Source organism: Anser brachyrhynchus (genome assembly GCF_964034855.1).
Source record: "Anser brachyrhynchus genome assembly, chromosome: 17".
Classification (NCBI taxonomy): Eukaryota; Metazoa; Chordata; class Aves; order Anseriformes; family Anatidae; genus Anser; species Anser brachyrhynchus.
Genome location: NC_137710.1, coordinates 10803538 through 10831407, shown reverse-complemented (window position 1 = coordinate 10831407; position 27870 = coordinate 10803538). Strand labels below are relative to the sequence as shown.

Genomic DNA, 27870 nt, shown 5'->3' with positions numbered 1-27870 from the left:
AATAAAGCATTGATAAAATAAAAATAAAATCAAGTTAACTTATTTGTTATCTTGTAGGAGGAGTACAGTCCTTGGACTGTTGCTTTGATAACATTGGCAAAGATACCACAGGGCTGGGCATATTTAGTGATCATACAGAGATAATTTAATCACTTGCTGAAGGTCTGACTATATTTACTTCAATTCTCTTGAGCTATCTGCATAAAAATTTATTTTTATGTCCTTTGATATTTCTCCTCAGTAGAGATGCTCAGTAGAAAATTAGTCTAGAAATACCGTTCATTTTATTTTTTCAAAAACCACATTTTTTTTCATGTTTCTTGATCTGATCCTCTAAATGAATAGGAATAGAATGACCTTGCTGTCTTTCTGGTATCCTTTTAGCAAGGGAACTATGTTCCTACTGTTAGCTACACCTCACTACTGGAGTTTGAGTCTTTTTTTCCTTGTTAGCATTTCCTCTTTTATGGATTCCACTTTTTTAGTTTCCAACATCTTTGTCATCCTTCTGTGAATAATTCTTCTAATTAGATCCAAATTTTGCTCACTTAAGGAAGATTGCACAAATAGAAAATGGTCTTGTGCATCAAAAAAGCACTAAATAATCCTTCTGTCTCCTGCTCTGCTGTACTGTATTATTAGGACCATCTTAGGAAAACATTGCTGAAAGCAAAATATGATATCATATGCAGTTGTCCACTTGCAAATATGATCTCTTTTCTCACTATGTTTATAGGATGTGGCTGGGAAACCAGCAAAGGAGGAGGAGAGACTTTGCTAACATAGTATGTGACTATTTACAATGCAAATTTTTTATCTGTTTTTGTCCTTTATCAATTGTACAGGCTATCTGATGTATAAACTAGCATTTCAGAGGAGCATCCCCAAAAGAAATCTTCTTGTTTTATAATGAAATTTGGAGGAATGTTAGACAGTTCCTCTGTGGGAGGTAGTTTGCGTACTAATGCATTGTTCTCTTTGTTTGTGGTTTGTTTGTTTTACTATTTGCTTTATCATTTGCCATCATCAGGAGGAAGACTTACATGGGAGCTGGAATTCTGACATTGTGATCAGAGGGTGGCAGCTATTTCAAGCCTTTGTGGTACAGTTTTTTGCAAGCAACCCACAAGCAGAACATTTGTTGCCAGTATGGTACTAGACAGAAACAATATTGGTCATGAAAGACACAATAAGTTTTCAGAGGAAGTGACATATGTAACTGTTTGCATAGAGGCAACCTAAGACTTCTATAAATCTATAAATTAATTCCGTTCAGGCTCCATCAGTGATCTGGTATGTGATTTTGAACAATTTACTACATGCTTTCATCCTTTTTTTTTTTTGCTTTCATCCTTTGTCTGTTTTGTCTATTCAGGTAGGAATGGAGATATTCATGATATGCTAGTGTTGTCAGACTCGGTCAGAGGAGAGTAATCATTGTAGACTTGGATCCCTGTGTTATGCTACTTAGACACATTGTTATTCTTGCTCCAGTTAAAACCTCTCTTAAATGAGTTGGCCTGGCTGACAACAGAGAGTAGAGAAATTTCCACAGTATATCAAATTATTTTGTCATTTTGTCCAGTACTGGAGCCCTGTACTTGACCAGATACTTGGGTATGATGAACACATCCACTGAAGCATGTTGCTAGTCTGGGTGAGAGAAAAAGAAACTGTTGCCTCCTGATGCAAAGGTTGTGCTTCACATCAGGAGGTACACTCATGCTTATCTTCCAAAAGCTTTCATACAAGGCTAGGTTCAGCCTTTTTCAAGTCTGGAAACTTGGCTGACCTTTCAGAGACCATTTATATGCATTCAATTCATGAAGTGATTCATTTAGTACACCAGTAATCTGCTGAGTATAACACTTCTAGGATTCTCTTTGGACTGCAGATATGAGGATGTGGAGACCAGATATTAAGAGCCTTGGCAAAGCTGCCATCTCTTTTTAGTACTCTTGTAGAGAAAGTTTAGTTTATGTTTGTGGCCTTCAGAAAGAAAACAGAATTAAGTTCCACTCTGTGTAATGATGGGAGTTGCATGATTGTTATTTTTTAGACATTTGATCTCTATTACTGTTTCAAGCCTTGGAGTCTTGATATAGCCACACTGGGATCTATGGACAGGAAGCTGTAATGTTTCCTAGCCTTTTTGAGCTCTATTTTTTGCAGAGGTCTGGATGAGAACACAGGATATGTTACTGTAGATAAGCTCCTGTCTAATATTTTATTTCCTTTACCTCTGTAGATTGAAGCAGAAATGAAATTCCTGAAAATCAAACTTATTAGTTGCAAGGACACATAGGAATCTGGCAATCTTTGTAAAGAAGAGCCATCTACAGCCTATCTTAGGCAAACTGTTTCCTGATAATTAAGGTTAGTAAATAAGTCTTTTTTTTTTTTTTTCCTCCTCTGAAATACACAGTAGGGAAGGTTGCAGCTAATGAGAGTTCTGGATGCTCAGCAGCTTCCAGGGTTAATTTTTTTCTCTGTTGGCTTTATAGCTAACATTTCACAGACCTGCAGGACAAACTGAAGAAGGTGTTTTGGGAGAGATGCCTGAACTGTCAGAGTACAGGATTGTTTTATGAGTACTGAAGATCAAACAACAGTAATATTTTAATTTTATTCTTAAAGGAAATGTTACAGCTTCTGAGACTTTGATGCTCTTTATTAGCCACAATTACAGAAGGCTAGTTTACCTGAGAAAAATTTGTTGCCAGCAGATTGCCAGACCTCAATTTCAACTCCTGACGAAATAAGCACTCCAAGATCAATCAAACCCACTGTGTTTTCTATGTACTGTACTGCTTGTTCTGCTCAGTGTGACTTCAAGTAACATACCACACACTTTAATCCCAAAAGGCAGCTGAGAATGAATACTGATTCTCTAGCAGAGAGTAGGACTTTTGAATGTCCTTAGAGCCCAGAAACATGCCTGGCACTTGTGGCTATGGTTCTAAATATCCTGGATTTTTCAGATTTCTTCTACCTCAAACAGGCATTGTTTAGGAAAGCTTTCCTATTATGGATTGTGAAGATCTGTCTATAATCAGTGTGTCCCATATCTTGTGACCAGTTATTTTGCTTAGCTTTATTTTGAAGTCAGAGGAACAAATAAAGGGAGAGCAGACCAAAGCAGTGATGAACTTTGAACTTATTTGAATGTGAAGCTGATTAGCTACAATTCAGAGAGCACAAAACCCCAGTCTGAACACCCTGAAATTCAGCACAGGAAGCTCCTGGATCTGAGTCTCGTGGTTCACATGCATCTTTACCTGCATCCATGTGAGAGATAAAAGCAGCTTCAAGTTGTCTCCTTCCCAGAAACACAGGGCTGCTTCTCCCTTGTGTAATCCTGCTGAGTTGAGAGATGACACAGGGTGTCCCAGCTCCTGGACCCCTGGGTTTTCCCCAAGTGCCAAGTCACTCCTCCTCACAGATAATTGTTTACCATCATCATCTAAAAGAACTATGTCTTCCATGACTAGATTTACAGGTACAACCACTTCAAAAAAAAAAAAAAAAGTATTCACAGTGAGGTAAATATGCAGGTTTATTGCAGCCAAGCCACTCCTTTCGGTGCTCATTCCTTCTTAGACATCTGCTCGTTGATGTTAAAACCCTGAGCACCTTTGGCAGGGGGAGTGAACTCTGAAATCTGCAGCACCTGTAGCAGAGGAGCAATATTTGAGAAGGAAGCATTGTCCAGGGAAAAGCAGCAGCTTCAACTTGTGTCCCATGTGAGACAAGTGAATCTGAAGTTATATATTATATAAGACGTAGGGGGATGACAGCAGTTTATCATTAACCTGAACTCTGCAAGAAGCATATAAGGAGAGAAAGAAGAAGAAAGCCAGAGAAGCAGCCAGGATGGAAACCATCATAAAGATCAACAATGCTGCGGACATCTCTGTTATTGTCATCTATTTTTTGGTAGTCCTGGCAGTGGGACTATGGGTAGGTTGGGCTTTTTTTTTTCTTTTTTGTGCTTGATGAGCAGGTAGTTTATAGAGTCCTAGGAAAATGGCTCAGTTAATGGCAAATGTGTAATTGTATAAAGATCTTGGTGCTTAATTGAGATAGTTAATATGGAGATGGTGGGGAAAATGTGGGTATTTACTGGAGAGGGAAGGATGATCTGGAGAGGCATTTATTTAGGTGGATGAATAGAGCTAGTGGAGAAGCAGGGTTTGTGTGGGGAAGGAGCTGAGAGATCGGATCAGTAAAGACCAGGCCAACTAGGGTTGCTGTTAGAAAGCAGGCTAGTAGGGAGTCGAGGATGTGTAGCGCTGAGGAACACAGGAGACTGCAGTGAGAATTGGCGGTGTGAGGTGATGCTGTAGGAAACAGCGAGAAGTGAGAGTTATGAGGAGAATAGTGGAGGTGGAGTCACTGTGTGAGGAGGGCAATATGTGTTGATGTCTGTGGTGTGAAACTGCTGCTATGACTGTGTGACAGACCGAGGACCACAGACTGCTCTCAGCAGAGGAGTGAGTTGGGTCAAGGCTGTAGCTGCCATTTGAGAGCAGTATTATTTTCGTGCTATTTTTTTTTTGCCAGCAGGACCTTGACTACAGGGAGCAGTGCCATTCAAACTATGAGGAAGGGACAGTTTCAGGGGTCGCAAGAAACGGCGATCACTTTTTGTTTGTGATCTAAGCAGAGCTGTGCCTCTTGCTCCCTCCCAGGCAATGCAGAATATGCTGAGGGCTGCAAGGGAAAAGTCAGTGCCTAATCCTAAAACAAAGCACAATGCTTTCACAGTGAATGGAGAAAGGCAGATACTATCCTATTGGTATAACCTCAGTGCTGAGGTGTTTGGAGATAATAGGCCAGTACCATGAGTTACAAAGCTGTAAACCATGGAATGACACTGAATTTCGAAGCTGCTATTCTGAGGCATGCTCTTTTTCCTTGAGGCAAGCACTCCTGGTCAATTGAACGCCTGACCATTAACAAGCTGAGAGAAGGCATTGTCCCTCTGTAATCCTGTGCTTGCCAGGAACATCCCAGGGGTCCATTGCACAGAACAGAGAAATCAGCTGAAAAAAAAAAAAAAAAAAAAAACCACCAAAAAAACATTCCTTCCTAGCAGTCTGACAATGTTTTGAAGAGCACCAGAATTTTGGAGTGTACACAAAATGGCGACAACCCAGTCTTTATCTTTTTGTTGTGGTAGTAGATGTCAAAAACATTGGATAAAATGTGAATCCTCAGTGTAGCCGAACACCTTGCTGTCTCGTGGGAGGGAACTGTCTGTGGGGTCTTCTCCATGGAAGTCTAGCTATTGGTGTAGTTGAACTTTCTATTGAAGGTCTGTGACAGAAAAGGGCTGATCTGTATCAGGTCAGATAATTGTGTTCTGAGTAATGCCTGGAATCATTTCTTTCCAGCAACAATGCTTTCTTTATTGGACAAATGCTCCTGTGTGTAGTGAAATGGAAATCTATTGTATACTTTCTTTCTTCTGCATCAGAATAAAAGATATGGCCAATTTTCTTCAAGTCTTCTTTCTTTATTTGCCTGTTCAAAGTCCATCAGAGGATACAATGGGAATCCAATATTTGGATCAGGCTCATGAAGAAAAATGGAGGAAGCTTTCCTCTAAAGCCCATCCTTAGACAAATATAAAATCAGTCTGTGAAAAGGAAATTTTAGCTGACTTCTGTGTTTGATCTTCAGAGAGAAGCGAGTGCACTGTTGATACCACAACAAGAAAATAGATTTTTGTAGTTATCTGCTAGGGATGGATAATACTGGATAGAAAAGCTGCATACTTTCTATTCCATGAACTTGCAACTTAAAAATCAGTCTTCTTTGGTGCCTAAAATCAAAGGGATCATTGCTTTGATAAAGTGTTAACATGAGTTTGAATTTGTACACTGAACTTTTAGTTGTGATCAATTGTATCATTACATTTATTTAATTTTATTTTGATGTTTTGGTTGTAGTGTAACTAAAAGTGAAGCAATGAAACTTCAAGGGTTAACATAGACCTAGATACAAAGTCATTGTTCAGTTGTATTGTTTTCTTCATTGTAAGCTTGTTTATTTCTTCCACTTTACCCTCCCCGTGTATTTTAACCCTCTGTCCTAGCAGTTTGTTATTAGTCTGTATATATTGTATTAGTCTGTATATAGCTTGCCTAATATACTTAGAATTTGATTAAATTTGATTAAATCGTTCTTTCTTTCTCTTTTTTTCCAGGCTATGTACTCAACCAACCGAGGGACAGTAGGTGGATTCTTCCTGGCTGGACGGAGCATGGTTTGGTGGCCGGTGAGTTCAAATACTCTGTGTGTATATGAAAGATGCTTGTGTATGTGCATCCCCCTCATGTGAGTATGTCTAGCCTTTAAATATATAATAGAAATAGAAATACAGAGTATTTCTACATTAGTTTGGAGACTGTGATGGCTATGTCATATAGGTGCACCCTGCTCAGTTTCAAACTCTTTTTCTAGCCACAGTGATACAGTGATAACTGCACAACAAAACCCACATGACAGGCAGGGTAAACTGTTGGGGAAATTGTGTTGAGCTCTGAGTTGTCTTGGTTGTGTTGCCAACTTGCTTGAACATAGGTACATCGGTGATGTCAGTGTAGATAAATTCTATGCTTTGTCTTTCAGCCCACTTAAAAAATAATAATATTTTGAATTAAGTATTTTCACTGCACTCAAATAAACTGACTCATATTGAGGTTATCACAGAGAAAAGTTAATCTACTCGTTTTTTTCCCTGATATTGCTCTAGTGTTTGCAATTTTGGTAACAAGTTCTGGTCAGTACAAAAAGAAAATCCTGGGAAAATTATGATAAAATATTGGTAAAATGTAGTTTAAAATTTATTTAAATATTATCTGTGACTTCCGTTGTCTTTGGAGCTGTCTTTTTGAGCTTGGTCTCAAAAAATATCTTTGCACATTATTAAGACTTTTGATTTAAGATTCACCCACACGGATTCAGTTACAGGATCCAGGGGGAGATAGAGTAAATGTTTGTTCTGTAAAAAATTAAGGAATTTTCTTAAAGTAGGTTGCACAAATACCTAGACCTATTTCAGTCACCTTCACTTCAAGGAGTTCCAATCTGCCTTTAGAAGGACTTGGGGCTGCCATTTTAATGACACAAAAAGATTAAAGGGTGGTGCCAGTAAAAGGTGTCTTCATTTGGTAGAGTAGATCTAAGAAAATTCAGGTTCTGTTGGAAGCTTGAGGAAAGAGTAAAGCTTCCTTTCTCTCCTTTCCAAGTTATTATAAGAGATATCCCATAAATTTAGCAGGAAAAATAAACTCGCTTAACAGTTTAATCAGTGGGCTGGTTTTAACCTTGTGCAATTCTGTCTGCCTGTCAAGGGTGAATATGAATACCTTTTTGTGCAGACATAAAAGAAAATGGAAGAGACAAGGCAGGGAAAACTCACCAAGAGAACTTTCTATCTTGCTGCAGAGGCATAGAAAACTCCTAATGATTCCTCTAAGACCCAAAGAAGGTTAACAAACACTGAGTTCTCTGGCAACACAAAACCAACAGATTCAGCTCCCTTCCTCCAGTAGGAAGACAAAAGGGATGATCCTGTGGTGTAGCAGTTGCTGCTAGGATCATCTTTCTGTCCTGCCCAAACTATGCAAGCTCAACACGGATGAAATGCTAGTCATCAGTGCAGTCTTAAGACCACCCCTTCGATCCTTCCTTCTGGAATGCCAGAAGTGTCTTTCTGCACCATAAAAACAAACCCTTCTTGCTTTTCTTCCTGATATGACTCAAAATAAACAAATGACCAGCACTCAAACTGCAAGCTAAATACTATGTCAGCAGCACCACCTTGGAGAGTTTGCCTCAGATGAAAAGAGATTCCAAAACACCTATGCAAACTGGGCTGGAGTGACTAGGAAATCAATGAAAGTATAGAAAGTTCAGTCAAAGATGTGATCTTAATTCTGTGACAGCTAGTGCTGTACTTGTTTTTTTTTTTTAACTTTATTTTACTTTATTTTTGTGTCACATCAGGGCTAACCTGATTTGGTTGAGGGGTAGGGGAAGTTTTGTAAGTGATCTCTTATTTATCAAATTCCTTCCTTGTAATTTCAGCATAACAACTCTTGCCATGCAATTGATTGCTTTCTGAAACAGAGAGAAAGGAAACAATCCTTCCACTAACTTGTTATAAATTTAATTCCATTATACTAATTGTATTTTTCCATGTTTGTGCTGTGTTCTATGTGCTACAAGGCAGCCATAAGTAGCTTTTCTGATTCCACAGGGAAAGAGACTCATTAGCAGTGTATTAGGATCTCTTACTGGCAAGCCTGGGAAAGGGAATCTGTTCACCTAAATGATCTAATAGATGTGGTTTAGACTAAAGAGGTCTGGCACTCAAGGGCGGGAGGTTAGTCCCACTTTTGTTATCGATTTTGCATGTGATTGTCAGTTGCTTTGCCTGATTGTGATTCAGTTTCTCAATGTATAAAGTAGAAGCAATACAGTTATCATGGGCCAAATTTGTCCAACTTTGTCTCTGTTCACTCCAGCAGAGTCCGTAAAGGTTGCTTGGTATTTCACAGAACTAAGCCCTTAGCTTGTCTGTTCTGGCTGTTCTGCTGAGGGCATGGGTCACTTCTGTGTTATTTCACTGAAATCACTGTCCTTGATGCAGTGGATGAGTCAACTCAGTAGCTCCAGTAGTTAATTAGGGATCGAGATATATAATTATGTTCTCACTGATTGCCAGAAATTTAAATCCATCATGAGTTAATTGCATGGTAGGAAATGCTGTGCCCTTTACACAGTGATTTTAGAGAAAATGAGGGAAGAATTTTCAAGAAACTGGTTTTGGTCTCTCGTGCTCTGACGGAAATGTCTTTAGGAAAGGCATGTATAGCTCTTTAAATACTCATAACCAACCGTACTTTTTCCAAAGAGTCATGGAGTAGCTCAAAATAAGTGCCTGCTTTGTAACACTGGGCATTGCAAACTGAATTTTTAACTTCTTCTGTTAAAATACTTTCTAGCATTGTAAGAAATGAGGTGTCTGTTACTGGAAATCAGTCAGCTTCAGTAGTAGCCAGTCCCTAAGCATTAACAGGACTTCATGCACAATAATAATTAAAAAACAGCAATAACAAAACAAAAAACCCCACTACCATTAACAACAAAAAACCCTTTTGATTTTGAAGCTTTTTTTGCTTTTGAATATTGTTTTTCAGGTTCTGCAGTTTTGCAGACAAAGCTGTCTGCACACTTATGAGTTACCTGATATGCCTCAGTTCCAGAGGCATAAAAGCTAATAAGGCAAAGTGTAGTACCTGGTGGGCATCCAAAGTTCAGCTGTGGTTGGAAAGATTTACTGCATAGTAAGTGGGAAGCATTTTAGACTTGAGAGCATAATGCACTTCAAAAAGAAATGTTCCTCAGTTTATTTAATGTTATTGATGCGTTGATCTTTGTGAGCAAGGTAAGAATTAAAGGAAAAAATACAGGTTTTTGTTTCAGCTCTGCGTGGATTATTTTCATCAGAACTGATCACTGGCACAATTTCTCTGATCTCTGCAGCCAGTTAAATTTTACTTATTCTCAGAATTCTCCCCATTTGCTGAATCTGACACTGTTATGAGGAGCCTGTAAAGACAACCCTGGTATGAATAAGAAGTGTACTTCCTTTCCTTAGACGAAGTGGAATAAGAAATTAATTATTTTGCCAAGTTCCATACAAAAAAAATAGTGTAAAAGCAATTGTTGTCAGAGTAAAAAGAATGATAAAAAGATCAGAGCAAAGCTCTGGTAGAAAAGGAGAAGTTAAATGAAGAAGATTACTATAGAACCTGTCAGAATTTTCCAGCCAGCCTGGAGAACACCTCTGAGCCTGCATCTCTGAGGACAAAAGTGGAAGGGTATCAGACTAGTCTGCTTGTGGCTATGCTGCTCCAACAGCCGTCAGGCTTGTCAGAAGACAGACACCTCACTTGATATGTATTGTATATCCATCTCTCTGTCAGTGAAGTGGGAGGTATATAAACGTAGTTTAGTTCAGCAGTAATGCAATACTTGCAGAGTAAGAGAGCAGAATAAAATTCTACACTTCCTTCTTTGGGTTTCAGAGCCTTGAAGGAACAAAGGAATGAGAAATTTGTCCAGGGAAGAGGGGTTTGAGGAGCATCTTTTGCAGGTGACACATGGGAGAAGTTATACCACGCAACAAGGCTTGTGGAGCCTTTCTGCTATTCTCAGTTGAGGGGCTAAAGGTGAGTCCTCTCTTTGCCACAGGAAAGGTGTGCTCAGGGTTGGGGAAAAGAGTTTGATACTGAGCTAACACTTTCAGAAAGGAAAGAGGACATTAGGGACATAGGATATCTATTAGCAGGTCCTGGGAGGGAGGAAAGGCATAAGCTGCAAAGTCTGCACACTACCACTGCAGTGGTCACTGATTTGCAAAGTATGTTGCATACGGTTTGGAACAGCAAGTGCCAGGATGTCATTGCATCCTAAAGTTAATGAAAAGAGCAAGGTGAATCGGTTAATGAATAACATGGAAAAAACATAGCGATCATCACTTGCCTGCAGTGTGATGGTACTTTTCCTGAACAGAGTACTCTTGTTAAAACCTGACCTCTTAAAAGATTTTAAAAGAGTTAATGTTCCACGTTCCAGGTTAGTTCAGTTTTTTGCCCTCTCTTTCCCTCTTAAGAGGTTTTGTTCCTTTCAATAAACTTTCCTCTTTACTTTTCCTCTTATATCTGTTTTTAAAATCCGTTCACTAACACATTCACTGAGAATGGTTAACGATCCCTGAATTTTTTTCCCTCTTTCCTCCCCCAACTTCAGGCCATCCTCTGACTTACAGTCATGCACATGAAAGAAATCAAATATGGAGACCTGCTCTCTCAGTGGTGCTCCCCAGGGAAAAGAGGCAAGCCAGAGACAAACACCCAGCCTGTTACACCTCTAAGTGCTCTGTTGTCACTGCAGCAAAGGCAAAAAGACCATCTTACCAACTTGATGCATCTCTGTTACTTAGATCATAGAGAAGAAATTTTAGCCACATAACTTCTGGGAATTTAGACACCTTTAATGCTGGCCCTATGGTGAGGGAGCAGTGTAAATGTTTACTTGGAGTCTTTTGAGAAAGAGCATTCTTTATGTCATGCGTAGGTGTACTGCAGCATGTACCAATTGCAAATCAAACAATTCCGATGATCAGCCTCCTCAGTATAGAAATGTTTCACCAGTAAGTTCTTTGCACACAACACATCTGCCCACCACACATCTGCCTTCTTGCTTCCTCCTTAAAGTACTGCCATGGCAGGTGGGAAATTTCTCTTCCACTCTGGCATCAGCAGCTGCCAGGGCATAAGCATATTTGGTAAACACTCCTCTTGCTTTAACCATGCTGCAGTTTTCAGAGTAATATGCATTTCCCCAGTATGAAGGTGATATGTGCATTCACATTGTTTTGTCCTTGCACTGGCCCTAAACATGGTGGTAATTTTGCATTGCTTTGGGTGCGTTTCACATTTTTCTTAAAATACAGCTGTGCCCTGGATGAAGTTGGGAACACAGAATTACCAGCAAATGTTACAGTAGGTCCCGTGTTTTCAGGTGCTGGGCCAAAGCCTACTATAGCCGTCAGTTCTTCAAGTTCTTCATTAACTGCTTTTGTTACTTGGATCTGCTTGCAGCACATTTTAGGCTTCTGAAACAGGAAAGGGAACACATTAAATAAAATCAGGGATTAATGTAGTTAATCTTTACTGATGATTGCATTTCTGGTAATCTAGATTTAAGTTTAATTATTCATCTCCAGGAAAAGCACTGGACAACAGTACTAATGCTACTGTTAATGGTATTTATTTCTTCACGATCATTGATGAGAAAATACTGCTGCTGTCACAAAAAGGTTAAAAGCAAAAATTTTTTTCTATTACCAAGAATCTCTGTCATATTTGCTAATGCTTGTTGCAAGTCTTGCGATTCCTGTAGAAAGATCTTTCATGTGACAAACTGGTTACATTTCTGCAGGGCACAACTGACTTAAAAAAAAAAAAAAAAAAAAAAAAAAAGGCCAGAACTGAGTGGACTAGAGACAGAAGCTCCCTGTCACAGTAGAAGAACAGTTTGTCTACACTAAGACCAGAAGAAATCAGGAGACCAAACAAAGGAAAAGAGCAAAAAGTTAGCGTGGAAAAGAAAGCAGTAGATGGATGAATTTTACTTGTTGCATATAAAAAACGGGGGAGGAAAATCTATTTTTTGATTAGAGATCAGGATTGTGAGATAAAGAGTGTGGATGCTATTCCTGGCTATGGCATAGTTCTATAGAATAAATCCGATCTTCAGAGATGGATTTCAATGATGAAATCCCTTTTATCCTCCTGAATTTCAGGCAGTCGTCCCTGTGCTCTCAGAAAGATTGACTTAATTTTTACTGCTACACAAAGAGCTCACTGCAGTGACTGCAGACCTGGAAATTTGTAACTTTTCCCTTCACATATGTTTTAGGACCCTAAGAATCCCTCAGTGAGTTGCAGACAAGGGATATTTCTTGTAAGGTAACTCCAAGCATATTGCAAGTGCCTGTATTTGGGACCTGCATAAGGAGAATGTGCAGGTGCAGGTCCTGCATTCATGGTTCTAAAAACATTTTAAAGCATTTTGGGGTTTTTCACCTTGAGGGATCTACCTCAAAGGAGAGCATTATTAGAAGCCGGTCAGCAGAGCTACTTTCACCTGCTTTCTATATGCTTTTTCTTTTAATCCTGTTTCATTTTTTCTTTCTAGCTTTCATAGGACACAGAACAAATAGAAGTGAATTAAAAAATATTCACTCACATCTTCTCTTCTTAGAACTACTTCAGCTCACATCTTCTGCCTACAATATCCAGTCCAACTTCCTTTTTCCCTCAAGTTCTTATCCTGCATCCTTCAGTTTCTGGCCTTGAAAATTATCATTTGGTATTTATACTGCCTTTAATGTTTTCATTTCAAATGAAGGGAACTTTATACCTTTTCTCTTAATCTTTTACTATAGTCTGAGCTATTTTATGAAAAATTAGATCTTTCAGGCTAACCTCTCTTTTCTGAATGGCTCTGAGTGGCTTAATTTAGCATAAACCTTTCCTGGTTTTGGTCTTTCTCCAATCAGTAATTCTTGTGTTCTCCCCAGCGTTCTCTCTGCTGGATCAGTACAAGATCTGGGGGTATTAGAGATCCAGCATTCATTAAATATGCCTTCTAATTTGTTGGATTTTGTATCTTCCAGAAACACTTTTCTCAGCAGATATTTCTGCTGTGCAAGTTGAAGAATTTAATTAAATTAATCCAATATCTTCTGACTAAACTTGTACCAACTACAAAGTCTGCACAGCTCTTACTGATTACACATTTAGTCACGTAGTTTGCAGAACTTTAATACGAAGTGCTGGGAGTGCTGGTTTGGCAAGTGGGCATGCACTTATCGTTTCCTCCTTGAGCAAGTCAGACCACAGTCCTCTTGTCTGATTGTTTGGGTATCACCAGATGTCAGTCAAGTTTTGCAAATATTTGAAAATCTGCATTGGTGCCATAACCTGTTTGCCTCATCTGGAAGATCATCTCCTGTGCAGCATTGTATTCATTCTTCTTGTTTTAGATACGATGGCTGGAGTCTCAGATTTTGGGGAAAGGAGGGCAGGGGGGAATACGATGGACTCTTGAAAGTAGTCAAGGCAGTTGGTTGTCAATTGTTCTTATCATCACCATCTGATGATAGGTAGGCCTGAGTTGAAAATGCCAAATGAATGTGATTTTTTCAAAACAGAAATGAAGAATCAAATCTTGTTCTTTCTGTTTCCAGATTGGTGCCTCTCTGTTTGCCAGTAACATTGGCAGCGGACATTTTGTGGGCATAGCAGGAACAGCAGCAGCTGGAGGAATTGCCATCGGAGGATATGAATGGAATGTAAGTGGCATGCATATGAGTGAACGTTTGTGATATCAGGATTATCTGCAGAGGTTAATCAAGATAACATTGACTAATAATTTTAGGCTGCCAAAGTTTGTGCTTGGCAACACTTGTTTCTGTACAGACCCTATAAATGCCAATGTTATCTACTATTTTGGTGCAGTTGTCTTACTTGGTCCTTGTCCAAGTGACTGAGAAAAGATGACTCTTTTCTATTGAATGAGGCTTTTCAGAGAGCATTTTAACCAAATAAATCAGTGGATTCTCTTCTCTGTACATGTCTTTTGATTACTTTTTATTTATAAAGAATAATCTCTGACTGTAGAATGTCTGGAAGAAATAAGCAGATTTATAATCCACAGTATTTTTTACAGCAGTTTGCTGTATAGAAATTGTTGAAGAGGTTTTGATTTTTCCACAAGTTGTAGGAAATTTGGGATATCCTTCACAGCCTCCATTCCAAAAATCATTTCCTTTTTTGTTTCTCCTTCTTCTGATTGTATATTCCACTTATGGTTGCAATATGGAGTACAGATATTCAAGCTGACTTTAAATGATTTACTTGGTGTACTTGGTGTACCAGCAGCAGTGTTAACTGCACCAGCACAAAGGTTCAGATGAGCTAATTCAGTCCATTTCCCTGAATTCTCAGGCACTGTAGGTCTGGATAACAGTGGCCTTATGCTGCTTGATTCACCTTCATGGAAGGGATTATTACATGACACAAAGAACTCAATGAGCATTACATAGGTTCATACTTTCCTTGCATTTAATTCTGTGCAGCGAAAGAAACGTACTGCTATGAGGAACTTGTTTTTTTCCTTAACAAGTAGATGGTTGCTGCAAATATTCAAGTACTTGTGCTATAAATATTTAAGAAGAAAGATAAAGGCTAAAATGAGTTCTGTGAGACATGCACAGTTAATCTGCGATCTTTCTCTATTTGCTTACACTAGGGCTGTAACAAACCCGATTCCCCTTTTCTTTGCACAAAAACTAAGCAAAACAAAACAGAACAAACATTGCTTGAAATTTCATGGCATTCAAAGCTCTAGGACCCATATCCTTCTTCAAACATACCCATCTCTAACACTTCATCTCCTGGGAGATTCTCCATGGACTAATATCAGTATATAGTGTACAATTGTTGTTTAGGAAGAAGCAATGATGCATGAGTGTATTTGGGGTGATATGTTACATAGTTTTTTAAATATTTATGACAGAGAGAGACTAATGTACAGGTTAATAGACACAATACTGCAATATTGCTCTTGACTATGTAATCCAATTCTCCTCTTGAAAGAAATACTAAGTTTGACTGTTGTAGTGCTTGTGTATCAGTAATATTCCACTGAAATTATTCCTAAATTATATTAGTGAGACAGCAGGAGCTGAACCAGTCTTTCTTGTCTATTGTATGTTTTTGATCTAAGGGCAGAACTTAAAAGATAATATTATTAAAAACAAACAAACAAAAACACCCAACTCTTGTGTGGACAGAAAAAATGCAGAGTGTGGCTTTGCATTTTGTTGCAGGATTTTGAACAGAATTTTTGCTCAAAATATACAAATCTATATTTGTCTGTCTAATTATGTACGGTTCTGTGTCAGACAGCATTTGCCATCCATTTAAGTCACAAAAATTATACCGAAATACAGTAAGATTTATAGTTCACAAAATGCACATGGTAATACAAAATACAATATGAAATGGTGATGTGGAAATACAAAATACTTTACAAAATGCATGTGGTACAGTATGTGGGATTGTTGTAATATACTCTTGTCTTGGAAAAAGCACAGACATCTCACAGAAACCCAGTGCAAAAGGCAGTTAATGAGATATCAAAAGAAGTCCTACTCTTCTTAGTACCTAAGTTTGCTGATATCACAACATACCATTGCAGCATACCCGATTCTAAGAGGGAAAGTATTCTGCATTAGTGGCTGTGGGATGAAGCTAGCAAATAGGTCTCAGGTATTAGACTTCACCTTCCTTAATATTTCCCAGAAATTGCGGTCTTACGGGCTGGTCACATTTTAACAACCAGGATCCCTGAGCCTGCTCTGAGGAGGGCTAGGATAGCCTGGTGTTGCTAGTAGAGTAGCACTTCGATATTAGAAGGCAAACCTGTGAGCAGAAATCATCTTTTTTTTTTTTTTTTTTCCTACAAAATATCTTTTGTGCTTCTTTTGGAAATCTAGCATGAAATTCATGCTCCATAATACCTGGCAAATCGCTTGGCCAGGATTTCATTCCCAGGTTTTCAACTGTAAGACAAACGACAGAGCAGGGCCCACCCCGGCCCTGCAGTAGCCAGGTTTGAGTGGTTTCTATGATCTCTAGCTGCTCGTGGGTCTGATAAATGGACTTAAGGAGTGCTGTCTAGAGAGAGGAGGCTAATTCAGCTGATCTTGTCTTGACTGCAGGCTCTGATATTTGTGGTTGTTCTAGGATGGCTGTTTGTACCCATCTACGTCAAAGCTGGGGTAAGTCAAAACAGCATGTTATGCTTTTCTTTGCAGCCTGTTAATCTTCCTCTCTCCTCTTGATTACGGATCAGGTCTTGAGTATTGCAAAGCCATTATGAGTACAAGTACAAGAGATCTGAGTATGTTAGAACTGTACAATGTTTTCTGTATGTATTTAAATAACGACGGTTCTCAATTCCAAGACCTGAGGTGAGAAGTATTTGATACTCTCTCCTTGTCCTCTGTGATTCCTAGAGCTGCTGTTCCTTGCAACTTCGTTTGCAGCTCCTCTCCATTTGCCTTACCCTGTTGCAGTATCTGAGTAGCAAAAAGCTTCCTCTAACTTGTGTGTATCTGTGCCCCATTATCTGAAACCTTGCCTACCCCCCACACAGGTGGTGACAATGCCAGAGTATCTTAGGAAGCGTTTTGGTGGGAAACGGATTCAGGTCTACCTATCAGTCCTTTCACTGATCGTGTATATTTTCACAAAGATCTCAGTAAGTAAAACTTTTACAACATTTTTTCCATCCTACATTGATCTAGAGAAGAGAAACTCCCGTTTACATATTACTCTTATTACTCACACAACTGGCTCAGTTGTTTCTGATTTGGAGCCCTTGGTCAAATTAACGGTGGTAAAAATATGGTGTGTTTTCTTTCTTCTGTCTAGTGAGATAATGTATTCAGATCTGTTTTGCAGTCTGAGATTTTGGCTTCCTGGAATGTCTACAAGAAGCCTTTCTCTTGATACTTGTTGGGCTTTCTCTTTCTCATTTTTTTTTTTTTTAAGGTGTAATCTAGAATAGGTCAGACTGGAGGGAGCCTTGTATTGTATTAGTCTGTCTTAGGGATCTGTGAAACATATGGAAGAAAAGGTCACAGACTGTCAGATTGTACCTTTTTTCTGCTTTAATCCTCTGAGAAATAATAGCTGCTGCTTGTTTAACCATCTAGTTTCAGTATCTTTTTGGCATTGCTTTGGGCACACAACATCCCACTCCAACCCCCTGGCCTTTAGGCTACGGAGAATTAGCAATGCTTTTTGGCTCTAGATGGAAAAGAATGCTCTTAGGTTTTCAAGAAACATTTATTTTTTTTTGTCTCCAGACTTCATATTTACCCATTTTAGCATCCTCTGGTGAACATGTCATCAGCAATATAGCTGAGGGAAAAGAACAAAAGAGCAATTAAAAAAAGAGAATGATAGAAATTAGAAAATAAGGGAGTAGGAAAATGCAAAGGAAGGAAATGATAATAGCTGAGGTGAAAGGAGAGTAGAGGAGAGATTCTTTTAATGGGTAAGTGCTTGCTATAAAGTTTAAGGTGCTGAAAAGTTAATGTTTATTAAGTATGTGGTTGTGAAGTGGTGAAGGGAGCTGGTATTTTCCATATATCTTGAAACTACCAAGCCTCTGAAGAAGTCCACAGTTCAGGCATACCTCAATCTGTTGTTTTTCAGAAGTTGCCATGGCAGATTACTCTTTGCCCTCTGAATGGGAGCTGAGTGATAATAGTGCAATTTAAGCTAAAAGATTGGCCTTTTGCTCTCATTCTCACATCTTCATGATAACTGATCCTTGCAAAGGTTATAAATTAAACAGGCTGGTACTGTGGGGCTGTCCTCAGAGCTGGATTTCTGTATATTTTAAAAGGATCAGTTAAATTTACTGTTGTTGTGCTTACCTGGGATTTCTGATTATGCTAGTTATGTTGCACACGCCACAGAGTTCTGGCAGCTTTAGCAGATGAGAAACACTTCCACTCTGATGACTCACAGTCCTATTCTGCAACACATTTGCAATAAGCCCATTAAGGTGTTGTGCAGGTTCTGAATGTACCATCTTTTATTTCCAGCTTCTATCATGCTTAAGGATCTAGTCATGAAATTTCACCGTTTCACTCAGGGTGTCTTACTTTCAGGCAAGACAGGTTCTCCATTTAAGCTTCCTGTGTGGTCACGAGGCTGAAACACCTTCTCCTGCACTTCTGATCCTGTCTTATTAGGGAGCAAAGCAATAGTCAAGAGATCCATACAGCAGCAGAATGCCTGGGCCCCATTCTACCATCCTAGCTTCCAATGAACCCAGTTATTCCAGCCGTGTATGGTGAATTGCCACAGAACTGTGTCTCTGTGCTATGCAGTGGAAGATTTGGTGCACAGGTTCCTCTGTCTCCATCATTTCTCCCATCTGCCCAGAACAACACTGACAGTGTCAATTCCATGCATAAACATGGCTGTGATTTCTGTAGTATACCAACATATCTTCTGTTGCCTTATGTCACTATATTTGGTAGGGCAGGATTTGCCTAGGTCTGATTTACTTGTCATGTTTTATTCAGAATATGCAGAACAGTCAAAGTCCTTGGAGGTTTCAGATACTGTCAGAGGAAGTAAAAATAGTTTTTTCTATAACGTGCTATACAACACCAGGCCTAAATTGTCTCCAGATGGACCAACTCTAGGAGCACAGAGGTAAGGGCTGTTCCATCCTGGACCATAGGTTGCTTCTTTGTGCTGTGTAGAGATATGTATGCTATGTGGAACTAGCACAAGTTTCTCTTCCCAGAGACACGTTGCATCTCCAGACATACCCACGTGTTGACAATCTGTGCCCTATCCAGCCTGGAGATTTGCATTTTACTTCCTCGACTGCTGCCTTTGCAAACACTCCCTTGTCGTCATCGGGGCTTATCGAGATTTGGTATAGAAGGATGGCTTTCTGCCCTGCCCTTGACAGGCAGTCACACCTAGCAGTTTGATTAGCAGTGATACTTACTGCCACTTATCCTTCTAGAAAAACAACATCTTGTTTCCAGGCTAGTTATTTCATGTGCTGCTCCCTTGATTTATTATAATATTATCTAATGCTCTTAGTAATATTATTATCAGGGTGCTTTCCAATGAATAATATAATATGTTGGGTCACGTAACTTCTGTCATGCTGTTTCTGTCACACTACCCACCACTGCGTAATGATCAGATTATCTTTTTACACATTTGTGCAAGGTCATTACTGCTTCTGTCTTTTCCTGTGCATCTTCTGCGTATTTTTATTGTCATCTTACCTTGTGTCATGGCTAATCAATTGCTTGTCAGGCAAGGTCATGCTGCCAGGTGTCAGTCTTTGGGATCAGGACATGTGATCATTCAGCCCAAATGATTTCTGCTGCACAGGCATCATGTGTACACGCTTCCTAAGCATGCAGTGCTGTGTGCGCAGAGCCCCTGGCAGCTTTCAGAACCTTGCTCAACAGCAGTATTGCTGATATTGGCCATTATGCCAGTGAAGATGGTCTAGTGAAAACAAAATCTTGATGAGGAGTAATTAACTAAATTACAGCAAAACAAGGGAATGAAGATCTGAATGCTTTTGAAGAAATCAGAAATTAGATTTATCAGAAATCAAGGCATCTATTTACCAGGGGAAGGGCAGGAAGAAAGATAAGCTCCTCTTAGAACTGCACAGTGTAGAATGAATAGTGGAGTGTGGGGGTGCACTAACATTGCAGCTGGATCCACTAGTGATATACACAGTCTCCAAGTTAGTTATAATGCATTCTACCAATTGTTCCTGCATGATCTGTGCATGGCTTTGGAAAGAGAGCTTGTAATGTAAAGGAAAGATTTACTCTATCAAAGATAAGATAAGGATTAAATAGTATCTATAAAAGGGTATTAATGGAGAAACAAGGAAGTATTGGAAGGAAATAATCTAATTGGGAGGGAGGAGCAGTGAAGCTGGAAGGTAACAGCAATTTAGAGGAGCTGATACATTGCTCAGGACACTAAATAATTAACTGTGTATTTCTTTCTGGGGGTCATTTTAGAGCCATTAATATTTAATGCTATGTAGGCTAAACTGAAGCCAGGAGCAATAAAAGGCAGGACTTATCCAGGACATACGCTGATCAGTGTTGTGAAAAGCTAGAAAAAAATATTCCCATAGAAATTAGGGACAAAGTATACAGTCTAGCAGCCACTGGGGGGATCAGATCTAAAAAAATCCTGGTTCCTAATTTGAGACTGAAACATAAGAAACCAAATAATCTCAAGCTGCTCCAATGGCAGGGTTTTGGGAATCAAAGTGTTATGATTCACATGCTGCTTCTCAGTTGTCTTCTGCACATCGCGGCAGCAGAGCTGGAGGATCTCTTGCTGCAGAGGTCTGTACTACTTCCTCATTCTCCAAAGTGAATCGAGGGCGAGGTCATACAATGCGGTCTCGGTTTCAGTTACCAGCCATGACATAGCTTCAGTGTCTCTGGAACGAAGACGGTTTCTTCTTCCAGCATCTCCCAGCTAGCCAGGCTGGATAACCGCTTATTAGTATATCTGCCCTGCCTTACCTCAGCCTAGCTGTGGACAAAACCAGTCCGAGTCACTTTTTTGTGATCACAGGCTCTGCGATTCCCACCACCAGGCCTTTGGAATCTCCCACTTTTCCAGCAAGCTGCCATCTGGCATCTGCCCTGAAGTAATTGTGTGTGCAGGCCTTATCCCAGAGTGCACACATCTTTGTCTCACAGAGCCTGCACATGGACAATTTATGTTCCTTGGTTGAAGCAGTGTTTTGTAGCTCCTGAGCTTGCTGAACCTTCCGAGGACTTGTCCTGTTAAGTGAGGACATGACCCTTTGTAGAGCCGCATGGGAGGTGTGTTATACAGAAAGAAGGCATTCAGGTGGGATTGGATGTGAGTCCATGTGCGAGACGCTCAGGAGGAGATGCAAACCTCTAATGAAAGGATGATTAACAGTAATGTATTAGAAGTGCACTGGGGTAGATTATTCTGACTGCAAATTTAGGTAAATAGCCTTGATGCAAATTATGTCTAAATCAGGAAATTACTTCCTGTGATTAATACCCCAGTAAATAGTGTTATTCTGAAACTTGAACAATCCCATTTTTACCCAAGAGCTAAAGGTCTCTTCTGTTAGCGAAATGCATGTCAATTACTCCGACAGGAACTTTAAAATAGCAATAAAATTTTTGCCTTTAATTCCCATTTGTCCTGAACCGGTGAAACTAGCTATACTACACGTATGTAAGCAATAACGGCAATTTGAGAGACTTATTAGCATTAAAGGAAGAGAACCAAGCTATGGCTTGGAGGTGTCACAGAGTCCATAACTTGGACATAGCAGTAAGTGTAATCCTAGCTTTAAGTAATTCTTTACTAAACAGTTTCTCAGTATGGAAGCTCACACAGTAGAGGAGGTAAATATATCTAGCTAAAATGAGCCATTGCAAAATATTTGGAGATTCTTAGAGAAGTGTTACAGTTCTTTCACTGAAAAGACCACAGCACTGAGAAGAGACTGGCAGTTGCAGTAGAATGGCCTCAGTTTTCATTTTGTACTTTTTTTGTGCAGTACTCTAAGGGGGTAGTGTAGTTGTGTATTTCAGTACCATAATCATGAACGTGTAATGTGCCATCATCTAGAACTTAAGCCTTGCCTAATCTGTCATTTTTATCTTTTAGGCAGACATATTCTCTGGAGCTATATTTATACAGCTGGCCATAGGACTGAATCTTTACTTGGCCATTATTATTCTGCTTGCTATTACTGCTCTTTATACCATCACAGGTGAGTTTGCAGAGCAGTCTGATAAAATAAAAAAGTTAGGGAATCCAGAAAAAAGAAAACAGGAAAGGTGGGTAAGAGGGGAGAAATGAAAACCTGAAAGGGGTGTGTGTTTTACAGTGGTCTTTGTTTGAAAGAGGCAGGTGGTGAGAAAATAAAAATAAAAAATAATTTAAATGAATTAAAAAAGGATTTTCATGGAGTTGTTTGCACAGGGACTAACATATTTGTTTTGACATGTCTTTGCCATTAGGTGGCCTTGCAGCTGTGATTTACACAGATACCTTGCAAACGTTTATCATGGTTGTGGGATCTTTTATTCTTATGGGATTTGGTAAGTAAATCAGATGAATTAAACTGGAATGTTCAACCACAAATCCCACATTGCCTATGGAAATATATCCTGCAGTGTGGAACCCTATTATCTTAACCAGCAGATTTCAGTTCATACACCTATTTATCAGGGAATAAAATAGCCATGTTGTCAAGCCCTTTAGTTATTGAGACCACTACGTTCCAAAGTACAGGGGAATGTATAAAATCTGTAGAAATAAGGGACACCTTCATTGTGTACTGTTTTCTGAAAATGTTGACGCATACTGGTTAGGGTTTTTTTACATCTATATTACAGCATTTTTCTCCTCACATTCTCTAGCTCTATTTGAGATTTCAGTATTATATACTTTATTGCTACTTTTACTTTCTACTTTTCAGCATTTAAAGAGGTAGGAGGATATGATGCTTTTATGCAGAAGTATATGGAGGCAATTCCATCCAATATCTCCTATGGAAACACTACAATTGATAGCTCATGCTACAGACCTCGGGAGGATGCCTTTCACATCTTCCGAGATCCTGTCACTGGAGATCTGCCATGGCCAGGACTGATCTTCGGTTTGAGCATCCTTGCTCTGTGGTACTGGTGCACAGATCAGGTAATGTGGAAACTAAATGCCTCGGAAATGCAGAACACAAAATTCTGCAGTCTAGTTTGATCCAGGGGTCTTGTTTATTTCTTCTCTTCCCCACTGTAATTCAAAGCCAGGTTACAGAAATGGCAGTTAGTTCTAGTCAGTGAATAGACTACTCAGTGATTTTTCAGCTTCTGTTTTCTACACTCCTCCTGTACTAAATGGCTCAATTTTGATGATATTGTTCCATATGTACACAAGAAAATGGAATGGCATTATTTCAATTCTTCTTATACAGTGCCCAGCAGATACAGTATATAATTCCTTTTTTTTTTTTCCTCCGTATGTGACCATGTATAAAACCAAGAAGAGAGGTTGCAATGTGAACATTTTCTTAAGAAACCATGCATTCAGTGGTCTCAGTTGGACTGGGATGATTCTCCATTCAGTAATCCTAGTTTGTTTTCTATTTGTGCAGCTTCCATCTTTGCATGCACAGTCTGGGGAGGATATTCTTTATATATCATTTTTTTCAGTCTGAATTCTCTTTCCTTCTCCTTCTTCCTTGTCCCTAAGACCTACCATCCAGTTTCCCTGGGAGATCACACTGACATGAGAATAGGAAAGTATGCTCCTGCAGCTATGACACGTGAATGTGCCCAGTCTCTAGGGAGTGATCCATCTGCCTTCTAAATTGTGGGAAAGATAATCTTTCATATTTTATAAAACAAATAAATCTAAAAAGGCAATGTAATTAACTGTTTCATTCCATTTTGGCTTTTTAGTCTGCTTTAAGAACATCTTGTGAGAAAGAGCCTTAGCTCTTAAATATATCCTGAATAAATTATATTTTCCTTTATTTATTTTAAATGTCTTTTTTATGTAGCTTGTATTTTTTTCTAGTGGTAGGAATTGTAAACAGACTCTTCCACTATCACACAGGTTAAGAAGTACCTTGTGTCTGGAATTTGGCATAGTGTGTTTATGGAAATGGAAATGATATTCTTGATTGAGTTATATGTACTTGCTATGTCTCACTGACAGGTTATTGTCCAAAGATGTCTCTCCGGCAAGAACATGTCCCATGTGAAGGCTGGATGTATCATGTGTGGATACCTGAAGCTCTTGCCCATGTTTATCATAGTGATGCCTGGAATGATCAGCCGAATTTTGTATACAGGTATGCATATGTATACAGGAATGCAAATTTCTTCTTGCTACCAATCTCTCTCAATTTCCTATTCTCCATCCCTTTATATTGTCATTTTGTCATCCAAATTGTCCAGGCACATGTGTGCACAAATACTAACTACCCTGTGATAAGCCACAGGCTTTTCTCATTTCCCTGATTCAAGGGTTCTGCTAATGCTATTATTGTCCATTTTAGGAAAGAGAAATTCCATAGTGTCCCTCTCTACTTGTCTGCTATAGCCCTATTCTGGCTGAATGAGTGGAATGTCCAGGATTGATACTCTGGCAAAAAAAAGAAGAGGGTCACAGTCACAGCATATATATATATATAATGTATATATATGTATAAATATGTATATATATGTATAAATATATATATATACATATATATATATATTTGTCATGGATAGTCCTGAGTGCAGTGTGGGGGCAGTGCCAGTCTCTCTTCTTTCTGTAATATATATATATATTTTTTTTTGGTCATGGATAGTCTTGAGTGCAGTGTGGGGACAGTGCCAGTCTCTCTTCTTTCTGTAACCATCCGTTTGTTTAACAGCAGGGCAATGGAGAGATGTTCAGGTTAGAGGGAAGTGTCTTTGTGTTCCTCTGTTTGTTTTTTGAGTTGCTCTTTTTGTGTTATTCAGTCCTGGTCTGACAAATTAATCCTGATGTTTTTTGACCTGCAGCACTTTTTAGTATTTTTTTTTTCTTTAGACAGAGGAAAGGGAGGATGGGCTTAGAATCATCTTCTTCCCTGCTAGCAGACTAAGAATGATATAGAGCACGTCAATCCAGTGGTTTTTTACAGATAAATTTTAGAAACTACTAATTTGGAAGCAATCTGTTGTTAATACATGATCTTGTCTAACCCTGTCTCATTTTCCTCTTCTCAGATGTGGTGGCTTGTGTTGTTCCTGATATCTGTGAGAAGGCCTGTGGCACTGCAGTTGGCTGTACCAATATTGCTTATCCAAAAATGGTAGTAGAACTTATGCCAAATGGTAAGACATTGTCTCTATTTGTTTTAGGAAAGGTGAAGGTTCTAGACTATAAATGTAGGTAACAGAGCCCAAATCTCAGATTTTATTATTTTATTTTTTTCTAAAAATTTTCACTATTAATCAAAGGGGTAGTCTTTATTAGTTGTGGCTGTAGGTGCAGTATAGTTACTTGCTGACAATATCACCTTTCAGTTGGCAGACGCTGGGTGATGAAATAGTAATTGTGCTCCCTTTCTGTGAAGGTTGAAAGTAACCTACTTTGCCAGTGGTTTATAGAAGACTGTCACTGTCAGGATTTCTGAGCTGGAGGCGTACACCTGTAGGACTTCTGCTAAACCCACTGAGGTGGGAGGAGAAGATATCCTGTATCCACACTGTCCCATATAACGCCTGCTCAATGAAAGAATAAGGCACCAATCCATAGAGGACTAAGTATACATACAGGGAAGAAAAACTTCTGCAGAAAACCCCAGAGCTGATCCATAAGGCTAGAAAAAACAGATTATGTTATTATGCAAACCATGGTACTTCCCTGATTTCTTTATACTTCCCCATTGTATTATAATAACCGTTGTACGTAATGTGTTGTACAATGTGTTGTACTGTATGCTGTAGTACTTCCCCATACTATGTTGACTAGATCATACTGTTTGGAAAAGTTGTTTACCCTGATTTTTAATCAGTAAAAGAAACTTATGGCAAGTAACTGGTTTACAAATATGCTTACAGGCAAATGAGCACTGGAGAAATTATATTTATAACTCTTGGGGAAAATCTACTTAGTTTTTTTTTTTTGTTTCAGCATGTAATCAGAAAGCATTCACAAAAGAAGTACCTGTGTTCTAAAAGCTCAAGTGTTGCTCTTATCACTGCTGTAAATAGCTTTTACAAAGCTCAGCAGCCATTGCTCTGTATTGCAAGAGAGTGGCAGGCAGGCATCAGCACATAAATATAACCACAGCTGGTTGACTTGAAAGGGTCAGACAAGCTCTATGGATAGTGACACATACTGAGATTCTTCACTGAATGCCTGTCTCAGTTTATGTATGGAATATTTTCATTTTTCAGGTCTGCGAGGTCTGATGTTGTCAGTCATGTTGGCCTCCCTTATGAGCTCCTTGACTTCCATTTTTAACAGTGCTAGTACATTGTTCACTATGGACATTTACACCAAAATTCGAAAACGACCATCAGAGAAAGAGCTTATGTTGGCTGGAAGGTAAGGTGGAAATGTAGCAAACACTAGATTCGTTACAGACTGAAGTCTCCAAAAAAGTGCCTGAGTGAAAACCTGCATTTGCAGTGTTCAGGCAGTGCAGCAGTGGCCTCCTGTGGCCATCCAGGCAGTCCCATGTACACTTACTTCCCTTTTGGATATTGTAAGACAATAAATTCCAGACCTTATTTCCAATTTAATTGACAATGGCTAATTTTCAGCGCTTACTTCCTACTGGTATTCAAAAGGAACTATTTTAAGATATCTTTGTAGGCTTTACACTACACCATACTTGGCATCAATGAACTAGTCTTCTAGCCGATCTGCTATTGATTCATCTCCAGACGTAACAAACAAAGGACAGAAGTGTTTTCCTGTGTTTCGATTGCATGTTTAGCTATATGCTGACCGATACTTGACAGACAATATCCAGCTTGGATTTCTTTTGTTTGTTCAATGGTAATTGACCATTTTCATTGATTTCGCTGGCTGAAATACAAAAATGGGTATTTAAGTTATTGATTAATTGATGTGTTTTTTTAGTTTTTGATAGATGCTTCTAAGCAGATAGCTAATTGAATATCTGGCTATGTTTACAGGGCATTTATGTTACTTTTAATTGGCATCAGCATTGCCTGGGTTCCTGTGGTGCAGTCAGCTCAAAGTGGGCAGCTCTTTGATTACATTCAGTCAGTTACTAGCTACCTGGGACCTCCCATTGCTGCTGTCTTCGTGCTAGGCATCTTCTGCAAGCGGGTCAATGAGCAGGTAAGTACAAATTAGGAAAGAAATATGCTGCATGTTGCTCTAGTAATCTTTTATGATATTGGTCGTCAAACTATTTTACCAAACATCTCACCTTTCACCTTCATCTTGAACAGTGTATACTTTTGTCAACAAACTTTTCAACAAACATGCTGTTGTTCCATCCATTGTTTTCAATTGCATTTAGGATTCAGTCTGGGAATTGATTTTGATTCTTAGAGCAGTAAACTGAGAAATGTTGTACTTAATCCATATTTAAGTTTCAATTGCATTTAGGATTCAGTCTGGGAATTGATTTTGATTCTTAGAGCAGTAAACTGAGAAATGTTGTACTTAATCCATATTTAAGTAAGTAACTCAGAAGGCATGAGGTCTGGTATGTGTTTTGATAGGACCATGGGCCAGTCACAGTAACTGGGCAATTAACATTCTGAAAACTCAATACATTATAACATTCAGTAACATTCTGAAAACTCCATACTCAGGAATTCAGTGTCTTTCCTATAATTCTAGGAATAGCAATACTTGCCAATTGTTTGTGTTTGCTCTGAGGAGACTGAGTTTCATGAGATAGATAGCTGACAGAGGGAACGTAGTTTGTGTTTTTGAATTTGGCTGAAACCTTTTTTCACTGTTTTTCCTCAAGACCAGTTCAGTGGTTATTTTTGTGTATATCCAAAAAAAAAAATGGTTTATACACTAAAGGATGTTCTATGTCCTATTCCAATATGGCTATATCTCACAAATGGATTAAATCTTTGTGTCCTTCATGGAAATCTGTCAT

At 39.0% G+C, this 27870-nt stretch overlaps 1 protein-coding gene and 1 long non-coding RNA gene across 15 annotated transcripts in view; one reads left to right on the top strand and one right to left on the bottom strand.

Annotated features, from left to right (window-relative positions):
• The window catches only part of SLC5A1 (solute carrier family 5 member 1), a 63241-nt gene that overhangs the window by 29755 nt on the left and 5616 nt on the right, over positions 1-27870 (top strand). For 5 of the 14 annotated variants that reach the window (XM_080560049.1, XM_080560038.1, XM_080560050.1 and 2 more), the window contains 13 exons: positions 1031-1293; positions 2249-2376; positions 6212-6283; positions 13835-13939; positions 16373-16432; positions 16810-16914; positions 21900-22005; positions 22256-22336; positions 22717-22937; positions 23958-24093; positions 24998-25105; positions 26174-26324; positions 26921-27089. In XM_080560049.1, the coding sequence (XP_080416175.1) occupies positions 6215-6283; positions 13835-13939; positions 16373-16432; positions 16810-16914; positions 21900-22005; positions 22256-22336; positions 22717-22937; positions 23958-24093; positions 24998-25105; positions 26174-26324; positions 26921-27089 (1311 nt within the window). In that variant the 5' untranslated portion in view covers positions 1031-1293; positions 2249-2376; positions 6212-6214. The other 9 variants (XM_080560046.1, XM_080560045.1, XM_080560043.1 and 6 more) reach the window with 7 other exon arrangements.
• Positions 11053-12937, bottom strand: LOC308179629. Its single transcript, XR_013940454.1, has 2 exons — positions 12832-12937; positions 11053-11695 (listed from the first exon to the last, which is right to left on the bottom strand). It is a non-coding gene; the product is annotated as an uncharacterized lncRNA (long non-coding RNA).